General features: G+C 43.9%; 1 protein-coding gene across 8 annotated transcripts in view; it reads left to right on the forward strand.

The window, feature by feature from the left end:
* Positions 1-12,622, forward strand: part of Wbp1l (WW domain binding protein 1 like) — a 79,934-nt gene that overhangs the window by 60,227 nt on the left and 7,085 nt on the right. For all 8 annotated transcript variants that reach the window (XM_058581274.1, XM_058581273.1, XM_058581277.1 and 5 more), the window contains one exon: positions 5,137-5,239. In XM_058581274.1, coding sequence (XP_058437257.1) covers positions 5,137-5,239 — 103 coding nt within the window. The remainder of the gene's footprint in view (positions 1-5,136; positions 5,240-12,622) is intronic.

A 12,622-nucleotide genomic window follows, 5' to 3' on the forward strand; every position in this document is an offset into this window, starting at 1 on the left:
TTTGCAATCCTCCTGCCTCAGCCTCCCAAGTTGCTGGAATTACAGGCTTGTGCTACAGCTGCCATGGAGTTTTATGCAAATGAAAACATTGCCAGAAAGAAGATATCTGTAAGGGCTGGGGTTGTGGTGGACCATTTGCCTAGCAGGCATGAGGCACTGAGTTAGATTCCTAGCACCACATATAAATAAATAAAAGGTCCATCAACAACTAAAAAGTTCTTTTTTAAAAAGAAGATATCTGTAAAATGCAAATCTGATGTTGTTTACCTCCCTATACTGTCTGGTCCCTTCTTAACTACCTACTTCTTTAACCACCTCCTTCTAGCCAAAGAACTCCCGATTTTCTCTGCCATGAATGTGCTTCCTGTCCCTCTTCTTTAGTTATGATTTTCTGACCATTCTGTCAATCTCAGTTCAAGCTTATTTTCCTCTCAGAAGCCATTCTGGACCCTCTTGATTAGCTTTGAGATCTTTTATAAGTTTAGCTGCAGTTTGATCTTGTGTGATTATTTCGTTGTCCTTTGTTAGACTACACGCTGCATGAGGACAGCAGCCATGTCTCTTTTTGCTCATTTGCCCATTTTGTCCCCCACCCCAGCTCAGTGCTGGTGCGGTGAAGTGTTCCATAAATGTTGAAGGAAAGAATGAAGGCCCCACATTCCACACTGGGAGTCCACAAGGGCTTAGTTCTTATCTTTTCCATAAAAAGTGAATCGTTGGCTTTGCTTGGTTGAGTTTTTTTTTTTTTTTTTTTTTTTAAGCAGCTGGAGAGGTATAACATTACTTAAGGAAGCTGTAGCTGAATGGTTAAAAGTTCAGGGTATGAGATAGTGGAATGAGATGGACATCATTCCCTGGGTACATATATGATTGCATATATGGTGGGATGTTACATCGTGTACAACCAGAAAAATGAAAATTTGTGCAGCAACAGTGTGCAATAAATCAAAATGCAGTCTGCTGTCATGTATATCTAATTAAAATTAATTATTTTTTTAAAAAAGTTCAGGGTATGGAGTCAGACAGACTTGTTGAGACTGTTTCCTCACTGTGACCCTAGCATGTAGACTTAGCCTCTCTGAGCATCACTTCCTGTTACTACTTCCTTCACTGGGTTGCTGTCAAGTTTTAAAGAAAGAATCACTGGACAGCATTTAGAATAGTACTGATATGTAGCCAGTGCTGTCTTCCCATTAGGTTTCCCTGCCTTTGGGTGGGGGAATAAGACAGAGCCGTCGTCTCATAACAGCATTGTGCTTGTCCTGGGAACGCAGAGGAAGTAAGGAGACATGGCTCCAGCCCTTGGGGAGATAGATCACAGTTCGTCCTCTGGAAAAAGGGAGTAGGAGGGATATTTGCCGTCTACTATTCAGGACTTGACCTGAATAACATAATGTGTATAACGTGCTTGAAAATGCTTTGTAGAAAAGCAAGGATCATCATAAAGAGTGCTGAGAATTTTTCATACTCACCTTTCCATTTTATTCTCTCCAGTTCTTTCTTCTATTTTTCTTTATTTGTATGGAGCAGCCTGCATTGCCACAGTGAGCTTTACTGTCTTGAAATAATACTGTGAAGGCAAGGTGCTGGATGGTCTTCTAAGAGCAGTAATGGTTTACAGAATATTGTTGCTAATAAGAGCACAGAGAAGTTAAGTAACTATTCAAGGTCACACAGTTAATAAATCTAGTGTAAAAGCTGGGCTTGAACCCAGATCCAACTGACTCTTAACCACATTAAGGTTTGTACATTCTGAGCCACCTGGAGGTGAGAGCCCTTTAGGTGACCCATGATTAAGCTCCAGGTGGAAGAGTGCTGGGCAGCTTTTCCACAAGACTGTTCTTTGCTGTTGATTTGAGCAAAAGGAGGCATAGACGTCATGAGCTCTTGCGTTGGCTTGAGGCTGCTGTGTCTGAGATGGGATGCTGGAGTGGGCAGGATAAAAGGCCTAGGGCAGACAGTGATGTTGAGGAGATGTTAGAGATCATCTTAACTAGCCTTCGCACCACCAACTTGCCAAAGTTCTGTTCCTCTATAGTGACAGAGCTGGGTCCAAACCCAAGTCTGCCAGGTTTCTTTTCATACAGCAGGTCTTGTTGAAGGGGCTGTCCTCACATTCACATCTCGCACCCCCCAGTCCTTCACTTCTTCCTTACTAATGGCACCCAAGCCCACTTCCTCTCTTCCTAACTACCCATCTTCTTTTATTCCCCCTGCGGCAGAAAATGACAGGTCCCATAACCAAGACCAACCCAGGCAGCTGGGGGACTCTTCATTTGAGGGAAGCAGAACACAGGGAACTAGGTACACTGGGTTAAAATGTGTTTGAGGAACTGGATTAAAGGATGCCACCAGCATTCTGCTTTCCCTGGGGAAGTGGAGGCGGAGCAGCAACGCTGAGTGGGTCTTGTTTAACCAGGCCTCCTGTCTCATGGCAGAAGAGCCAAGAGAGAAGCTGACAACAGTAGGTCAAGAGGACGCCACTTGTTTAGGTTTCTGACGCGTTCTGTTGCACGCCTCCCGGGGGCGGGACCAGTTGGCCACCTGGTGGTCAGAGCCCGGACCTCATCTGTTGAATTTCCCCCTGGCAGAAGTGTCACTGGATTCCTTTATGTGCTGGCTGTAGGCAGCACAGCCTCTTTTGGAAACTGTGTGGACACTTTGAACTGTGCTTTTGCAAGCCAGTGCCAGAAGAATGGCATTTGCAGGGCCTGGTAAACTTGGGAGAAACTTTTTGATATCTATGTCAAAGGAGTGTTTTGCTCTGAAGTCAGAGAGGCTGGCTATAGCAAAAGCAGCACGTGTAGTTCTGTTTTCTCCATCTGCACTGGGCCTTGAGGAGGCCTCCAACTGCACAGCCACCTGCTAGTGTCTTTTTGCTTTTGGTGAGCTGGGGAGGGTGAAGAAAAGGAGAACCCTTTATTAGGCATTATAATCAGAGTGCACAAATAGCCTCTGTGTTTTTTTCTTCCTAAACTCCTTTATACCAGAATATGAGACTTTTAAAGACTAAGACACATGTGAGGGTATGTGGTAAGACCTGTATTAGGCCAGGGATCTGGTGTTCAGCCCTGATACTTTTCTCTTCTCCCTGTGGCTTCAGGTGACTGTCTTGTGGCTACCTGGCCATTAGCCCTGTGGACGGTCACTGGAGTGCTTTTTTATGTCTGTGGCCAAGTAGACAGTGTAGTAAAGCCAGACACAGAGAGGAGAACCCAGCCATGTGACTTGAGTTTCCACTGGCAGCCATCCGCCCGGATGTGCACCATGGGCAGGGTCAGCTTGAGCAGTTGCAAATACAGTCCTGTGGTTTGAGTTTCTTTGCTGAGCAGGGTTTTCCTTCTTTACTCTGAGCTTCTTGAAGATAGGAAGATGAAGATACGACCATTGTCTTCATCTTTATATGTCTTTTACCTAACATAATGGCTGACACAAAGACTATGTCCAGTAAAAGAATAAAGCTGTGTTGAAAGCCAGCTATAGCAGATGACTTATAAGTTTCATTATATGCATGAAGCCAGGCATGGTGGCACGTACTTACAGTCCCAGCTACTCAGGAAGCTAAGGCAGGAGAATGTCTTACATGCAGGAGTTCAAGACCAGCCCAGGCAACACAGCGGGACCCTGTCTCTAAAATACCAAACTAGCTAGGTGCAGTGGCACACATCTATAATCCCAGCAGCTCAGGAGGGTGAGGCAGGAGGGCTACAAGCTCAAGGCCAGTTTCCTCAACTTAGACCCAGTCTCAAAATAAAAGCTGGGGATGTAGTTCAGTGGTTAAGCAGCCCTGGGTTCAGTCCACAGTTCTACTAACTACTAATTAAAAATATTAGGTGCATTATGTAGCTCCACGCCAATATTGGACTGAGGTTAGGGTTTCCTTATAGGTCATTTCATATCTTAAATGTGAACTATATATTAAAAACGTCCACCTCCATCCTCATCTCCCAGTGCTATGAATAGAATTTGGCAAACTGCTAGATGGTTACTCAGCAGTGTCCTTTGTGTAGCTGTCCCTGATACGGGACAGTATGAATGCTGGATCTAGTCAGGATTCTGAAAAGATTATTTGATAAGCAAAAATGTCTAGCAAGTTGAAATTAAACCAAGTCACCTGATTGGGTTGCTCCTTTTTTGAAGAATTTGAAGGTCAGATTTTTTAGAAATCCCTCTTTTGAATCTCACTGTAAATAACCTTGGCGATCATATGTTTGGAAAGGAGAGCAGAATGACTGACTAAATGCTAATCTTGGAGTCCTTACTGCATTAATTGCTCTAGGAAGTTGCACCGAAAAGCTAGTTTTATTTAGAACATACTACTAATTACAGAAGAATCATTACCTTCCTACCAGCTGAGTTTAACACAGGAACACAAAATGTTTCTGCTTGGAAGTAAAGAAAGTGAGGCCACCCTTTTCTGTCCTGTCTAAGGGGAGCCTCTTCTTTCTTTGTTGTTGTTGTTTATTTTTGAGTACTGGGGATTGAGCCCAGGGCCGCTTTACTACTGAGCCACATCCCCAGCCCTTTTTTATTTTTTCTTTAGAGACAGGGTCTCCCTAAGTTGCTGAGACTTACCTCAAACTTGCAATCCTCCTGCCTCAGCTTCCCAAGTCACTGGGATTACAGGCGTGTGCCACTGTGCCCAGTGGAACCTCGCTTTGTACCTTTGTGTGCCGGGTTCTCGTCCCCCTTGGTCAGCCTATTTGTTTTTCTTAACTTTGCTGTTATTGTGTGGTTCTTTTTAACTTTTTTCCTTAAGGAGTAAACACTGGTATAGTTTTGGGGGAGGACATGCAGATAACCAAGAGGGAGGGAGGTAAGAAGAAAAGTGGTGTTTAAAAGCTGTAGATTAGCTGGACATGATGGTGCACGCCCGTAATCCCACCGACTCGGGAGGCTGAGGCAGGAGGATTGTGAGTTCAAAGCCACCCTCAGCAATTTAGCGAGGCCTTAAGCAACTCAGTGAGACCGTGTCTCTAAATAAAACATAAAATAGGGCTGGAGGCTGAGGATTTGGCTCAGTGGTCAGGTGCCCCTGAGTTCAATCCCTGGTACCAAAAAATAAGTTACAGATTACTCTGTTGAAATGTTTCTTGATTTTTCTTTTTCTTTCTTTCTTTTTTTTTTTTTTTTTAGGATAAGGAAGCCTGTGTGGGTACCAACAATCAAAGCTACATCTGTGACACAGGACACTGCTGTGGACAGTCTCAGTGCTGCAACTACTACTATGAACTCTGGTGTAAGTCCTTGCCCAGGAGGTTCTTAGCATCCCCGGGTCCCGGTTACTGTCTCTGCTCACTGGGAAACCATGGGCTGGCCGGCCTTTTCTGATTCTCTTAGGGACAGTGTTGGTGAGTAGAATCTGGTTCTGGGTGCCAGAAGTGACTCCTTGGTAGAGGCGGTGGGTCTGGTGCTCTCTGAATGCCATGGGTTGAAGACATGGGAATATGGGTTTCTCCCTGGTGCCTTCTCCTATGTGTTGAGGACTTCCTCAAGCCAGTCTTTGCTAAATGAGGTTACTGCCACTGAACTGCTGTGAATGGCAGGTTGAGCTTTAGGTGGCCATAATGTCATTTTATTGTAGGATCCATTGAGACTTTCAGAATTCCCCATAGAGCTTCATAGAGCTGCCTTTGTTTTCTGAGGGTCCGTCTCAAAGCAATAGTCTTCCCCTAGGCCCTGGCCTGTGGAATATTCCTTGTAAAACGGAGTCCTGAGTTTCAGCCCCTTTATTCCTTCCCTAGTTCTTACACTGAAGGATCTGGAAGCTTCTTTCTTTCTTTTTCTTTTCTTTTTTTTTTTTTATATTTGTTTTTTAGTTTTAAGTGGACACAATGTCTTTATTTTGCATTTATGTGATGCTGAGGATCAAACTCAGTGCCTCAAGCATGCTAGGTGCGCACTCTACCACTGAGCCACAATCCCAGCCCTGTGGAGGCTTCTGCAGTGTATCTAATCTGTTACTGTCAGCTAAATGCCATGGCAAACAATCTTCGGCTTGCCATGGATTTGTTTGAGGTCAGGACCACTTGCCTTTTCCACAGTTGCCTGATGGTGGTAATGTTGTAGTCTTTGGGGAGCAACCTAGGGTGTCTTCAACTAACATAATTTGTACTCTGACTTTCCTGGAACTTAGGTGTAGGCTGCTCAACAAAAAAATGGGAGAATGCACTGGGTATGATGCACATGCCTGTAATCTCAGCTCCTAGGGAGACAGGCAGTAGGATTCTAAGCTCAAAGCCAGTCTGGGCAAACTGGTGAGACTCTGCCTCAAATTTTTAAAAAAGGGCTGGGATGTAGCTCAGTGGTAGAGTGTTTGCCTAATGTGCCCTGGGTTCAGTCATCAGAAGATGAAGGAGTTGTTAGGGCAGAGAAGCCCAAGGTACTGACCTTGCAGTTCTCCTAGGTATCTCTTGAGAGAGGAAACTGTTACCCCTGATTCTGAGCACCCATCCCTGCCTCCATCTGGAAACAAACTTTGGACTCTTCTGTCAAACTGTGTCACTACTCCTGCCATCACCCTGCCCTCTTTTCCTTTCTCTCTCCCTGTTTCCCCCACATCAGCAATATGACAGGAGAGCAGCTAGGAATGTTGTTTGCTCTGGCAATAAAACTGGACTCTTGTCTGGGAAGTGTCTCCCTGTGAAATGCACTTGTCGTTTATAGCCAGCAAGGGTGGGTCCTCCAAACAGAACCTCTCCCTTGCCCTCACCTTTCCCTTTCAAGGACTGAGAACTGCCTTCCAAAGGAATTCCAGGAGCAGTCCAGTGCAGAGGGTTCAGGGCTATGTCCCCACTAGGCCTGCATATATGCATACATAGTAACAAAGGAGGGCACAGAATTGTTGAAATTTTAGAAAGGGTAGGGCTGAGAAAATTGACCAAAGAACAGGACGTGCCAAGCAGGTGGACTGACTGTTTAAATGTTTTAAAATGCAGATAACCACAGAGTTCAAATTCCCCTCCCACCCCTTGATAAAACAAAAGTTGAAGCTGGGCTGCCAAAAAGCCACAGAACTACAGTTTGTTTTTCTGGGGCCCAGCCCAGGCAGCATCAGTTGTGGAAAGGAGTGGAGTTGCTGATGGCCCAGCTCAGATTGCTGGGCCATCAGCAGAGCAAAGTTTGGTCACCAAAGTCAGGGCTGGGCAACTGGGAGGGTGGTGGAGTCCCAGATGGCAGGGAGGTAGTCTGGGAAGCAGGTGCTTCACTCCAAGAACTTAAAGAAGGTCTGAGGAAGAGCTGGCTGATTCTCTGTCCGGTTACGATCAGGTGGGGAAATGGGAGGCCAGACAGAAACTAGCATCTGCTGGTGAAAAAAGATTCCCCATTATACAAGTTGGTACCTGCTTTCCAAGTGCTGAAGGGACCAAGACTATGAAAGCAAAACAGACTTTTCATTTGTGTCTAGCAGTGACTTCTTGGTCAGGAGATGTCTGGTGTGTAGTCTGTCCCTCTCAGGAGCTATTTTGGTTTTGCTCTTTGTTTGGGGCCTGGCCTCTGCCCAAGGTGTTATAGGAGAGAAGTCAGGTATTACAATGAGCCATGAAGTTCTCAGCAAGACTACACTTTTTATTGCTTTAAACCATTCCCTCTGATTGCCTCTCAACTTGGCCAGAAAAGTAAAAGTATCAGACTTTGGGGTTGGTTTCCCGCCACCCTTCCTTTGGAAGGAAAAGACTTGAGCCAGGAAATCCTTGGCAGAGTTTTCATCAGACAAGGTGCCTCTTTAACTGTAGTTGCCTAAGGGAAGAACGTGGGGGGGAATGCCATTTTCACCTACCCTTATACCTCTGCTGGGCTTAATTTTCCTGTATGCTAAGGTCTGTCACACACACATACCCTTTACACAAACACACAAGCACACACTGACCTTGAGCTTTGGCCAGCAAAGTTTTAATTTGTTGTAACCTTAAACCAGTTACTGGTCTTGTGTGAGAAGGAACTGAAGATCCCATTTTACCAACACATTGGTTGAGACTATATAAAGACTATGAATTATTATTATATCCATGCATTTGTATGACATTTGTACTTTAATTCATCATCCTATCATTCAGTCATTTAGCAAACCCTTATTCCATTTTTTTTTTAACTTCTATGGCATCAGAATTTCTTGAAGTTCTGATTAAAACACAGATTTCCAGGACCCTACTCCGAGTTTTTAATTCAGTAGGTCTGAGGTAGACCCGAGGATTATAGTTCTAGCAAGTTCCTAGTTGATGCTGTGGCCTCTTCTATGCTAAAATCTGTGGGAGAAACGTCAATTTTGCTATCAGGAAGGTAATCAAGCAGAGAGAGGAGATGAGACAAGATGTCCACCTAGTAATGTGAAGTGGAGATGGAATGTATTTGCCAGTTCTACTGTGATCATTCAAAAGCAGTTTGCGGTGGCTGGACTGGATTCCAGGCAGGCTGCATGGAAAAGATTGCATTTAAAGTGGGCCTTAAAGGGTGGATAAGATTAACACACGTGGAGAAGGATATGTGTCTCCATAAGCCAAGGCCCTTTGGGAAAGCAGCACTGTTCTGGAGTTGTGCTGCTCACCTGGGAAGAAAGGGAAGACGGGGAACTTGTGTGGCTAGAACTCTCCCAGTGTCATCTTATTCCACCTGAGGAACAACCCTGCCAGGTATGCATGCCATGCCCATTTCTTGGGGCTGAGGGCATTAAGGAACTGCTCCATTGGTGGCAGCTGAGTAATAGAGTGAACTTCACCCCTCGGCCACTCTTCTAGGGCTTCTCCATCTGCCACCCTGGAAGAAAGATGGGCTCTGGTCGCAGAGGGTCTCAAATGGCTCAATGTGCACATTTAGTTTCCTGGGGACAAGTAGAGCAAAGGAGACCTGGCGAGTCCAGGAATGTCCTCAAAGCCAAAAAGCCTAAGCCAGATCTCCCAGTTCTCATCCCAGCACTCTTTCCACTTACTAAGCTACATTTTCTGGAGAGAAGTCAAAGTTGGAATTTCTCCCCCTGGGAAATTTGGGGGGAATTTCACTCAAGCTTCAGGTTTCCCTGATTTGGGCTTCTGTGAGGAGAAAGGAGTGTTTCTGGACAGTATACTTTCCTGAGGTGACATGAAACAGACTGTTAGCAAATCCAGTCAATACATATTTTTTAAAACAGTCAGTATTGCCCAGCTTGTTTTTCATCTGCTAAATTAAATTTTTTAATTTTTAAAATTGACACATAAAAATTGTACATATTTGTAGGGCACAATGTGGTGTTTCAATACATGTATGAGCCAGTTTTCTTCTTAGTTTGTCTTGAGATGTCATTGCTGAGCTGCGCTGAACAGATTGGCCAGCGGGAAACTGGGACCTCCTTCCAAGCCCCAGTTGGAGCTCAGCTTCCTAGTGGTCTAGGCCTCTGGGCAAAGGCGCGCTGATCAGAGCAGGGGAGCTGCTATCAGCAAGCTGACACAGCACCGTGTTCATGGCAGGGACTCAGTAAATGGGAGTTGCCTGAATTTCCAGTCAGTTTTGCCAAGAACAGAACCTAGAAACAGACTTTGGATGTGTTCCTAACCCATGTTTTTTTGTGGAATATTTTAGCGGGTTACAAGGGAAATTTAAAGGAAATTCTTCCCAACTCTGACTATGCCTGAAACAACAATAATAATAAGCTACAGAACTTAGCGTACATCAGACATAATTCTGAGTACTCTAAGTGGTGGAGACCGTTTCCCCCATTACAGATGAGGGAAGTGAAAACAAAATGACCAACTGCATGAAGCTGGGAAATGATTAGTGTGGACTGGGTTCAATCCCAGGCCACCTGCTGCAGCTTCTTCGGGTTGATAGTCTTGCTTATAGAGCAGCTCACCCGTCTTTCAGATGAAATCGTAAGCCTCCGAAGGCTTCGTTGCCTAAATCGAGGCCTTCTCCACAGAGGGAGTAGCAGGAACTCCTGCTGCTGAGCGCTCTAATGGGTAGGGAAGTGACCCACCATCTCTGGAATGAAAGGGGAGCTGACTGTCAGTATACTTCAGCTCCCTAGCAGGGCCACACGGCTTAGTTCCTACATTGGACTGTGATTGTTTTTAAAAACGTGTTCCATTTTGCTTAGGATGGTAAATGCTCCCCACAGTGAGGTCACAACTTTAAAGGCTGTCATTGTGGAATAGAGTCTGTGGGTAGATGTGTGTTTAGGGGTATGGGAGGAACAATCCTAAATTCCTCTTATGTATGTCTTAAATTAGGTTTTACTTTTGGTTTTTTTATACCAGAGATTGAACCCAGGGGTGCTTAACCATTGAGCCACATCCCCAGCCCTTTTTAACATTTTATTGGAGACAGGGTCTTGCTAAGTTGCTTAAGGCCTTGCTAAGTTTCTGAGGCTGTCATTGAACTTGCAATCCCCCTACCTCAGCCTGGAATTACAGGCATACTCAACTGCACCTGGCCTAGGTTTTACTTTCTAAAACTTTTCTGCCTTGTATTTAAAATCTAGCTAGAAGATTAAAATTTGACTATCTCCATATGGACTAGTTTACATATTCTCCCTTTTGAAGTTGATGCGTTACAACTTTGACTAAAATGACTTTCAAGAGAGTCAGATTTTTGAAGGCCAAATTCAAACACCTGCCTTACTTAAAATCAAATAGGACCAGCTTGTTAGGGGTCTTTTCTGTACCCATACAGACAACTCGCCATACCACTAAACCCATTCTACTCCCAGGTTAGTTTTCTTCCAGTTTTGATCCACATAGAGAATTCCTTGTGGTCTTGTGTTAGAAATGAAAAAAAAAAAATTATGACTCTGTTTGAAACTAATATAACCTCACACAGCTGATATACACTAAGGATAGTTTTTCTTCCCATAATATCAAATGAAAAGAACTAGGCTAGGACTGGAAGTGTAGATCAGTGGTAAGATATGTGCTTAGTTTGCATGAGGTCTTGGGGTTGATCCCCAGCACTGCAAAACAGAACAAAGATGTAGGCTGGTGGAATTTCACTAACCATGGGAGTTTTCTGGTGCCGTATTAGATGTGATGCAGGTAACTTTGCCAAAAGTTTGTGTTTCATTTGTCCTATTTCTCCCCACAGTTGCCTTCTGCTCTCCCTAATTTTTTATTTAAAGAGAAAAAGACTTGTAGGAAGTGGTGACATCTTTCTGGATCAAAGATTCCTTCAAGAATTGATGAATAACTTTAAATTCTCTCCCTCAGAAAACCCTGTACTACAACACACTGGCAGTCAGAGTAGGTTAGGTTTTGCTGTGGGAACAAACATGTCCAAAATTCTAGTGACCTAAAATAATAGATGTGTTTGTCATTCACACTACACATCTGTTGAAGGTTGGATGACATCTTTGTTCCCACTTCAGCATCCCCTGGGACCCAGACTGACTGACCCTGAAGTGACCATCTGGAATGCTGCCAATTGCCACAGCATAGGAAACTAGACTAGTGGAGGGTCCTACATATGTAAGAATTGTTCTGGTCTCTCAATGACAAGTCACTTCTAATCTCAATGCAGTATTTAGAACTAGTCCCAAAGTCTCAGCCAATCAAAAAGGGGCCAGGAAGTTTAAGCCTACTTAATGCCCAGAATAGGTAAAACAAGGAATATTTGACAAACACGAAAACCAGTGTGTGGGTTAAAAACAAGTTTTAAAGTTGGTTTTCATTGTACATGCCTGTAATCCCAGCTGAATCCCAGACTGAAGCAGGAGGATGGCAAGTTTGAAGTCAGTCTGGGCATAGCTCAGTGGTAGAGCACTTGTTTAGCCTGCAGGAGGCCCCCCAGCACTGCAAAAAAAAAAAAAAAAAAGTTATGAAAACTGAGAAATAATGTCTTAGAGCGTGTGTATTGCAGTATAAAACTTAGAAGTTGGTTCACCTTTAGGTAAGGAACTACTGAAAAAATGACTTTGTGGGGTAAAAAATAGATACTGATTAGCTTATGGGAGAAACTACTTTATTTTCATTCATTCATTCATTCATTTATTGTTTTAGACCAGGTCTCACTATGTTGCCCAGATTGCCCTGACTGGTCTCAAACTCTTGAGCTCAAGTGATACTTCTCTCTCAGCCGTCCCAAAAGTAGCTGGGACTACAGGCACACACCACCACACCTGACTAGAATGTAATTATTTTTTCCCCCAGTACTGGGGCTTGAACACAGGAGCACCCTACCACTGTGCTCAGTCCCCAGCACTTTTCAGTTTTTATTTTCACTAAGTTGCAAGACTGGCCTCAAACTGAGATCCTACTACCTTAGCCTCCGAAGCTACTATTATGTGTGTTTACCATCATGCCAACCCTAGAGTGGCTGTATAGTCCTAACTATTTGGGAGACTGAGGTGGGAGATCATTTGACTTCATGACTTTGAGACCAGCCTGGGCAACATGCTGAGACCCCCATCTGAAAAGAAAAAAAATTTACAAAGTAACCCAGAAGTGTAGGGATTGTGAGGTGATGTAGGTAATATACAACAGCAGTTAGTCCTACTTTTTTAAAGCAAAAATTGGTTCATTATATGATTGAATTAAAATAACATCTATAACAATAAAAAAAGATAAATGGAGACTTGGCATATAAGAATATTTGTGTACATCATATTTTAATTTAAATCTATGATCATTCTGTATCTAGGACTTCATTGGTCTTATTAAAA

The sequence above is a fragment of the Marmota monax genome, unplaced genomic scaffold, assembly GCF_021218885.2.
Source record: "Marmota monax isolate L192 unplaced genomic scaffold, Marmota_monax_Labrador192_F-V1.1 WCK01_AAM20220418_F8-fsc00004, whole genome shotgun sequence".
NCBI lineage: Eukaryota > Metazoa > Chordata > Mammalia > Rodentia > Sciuridae > Marmota > Marmota monax.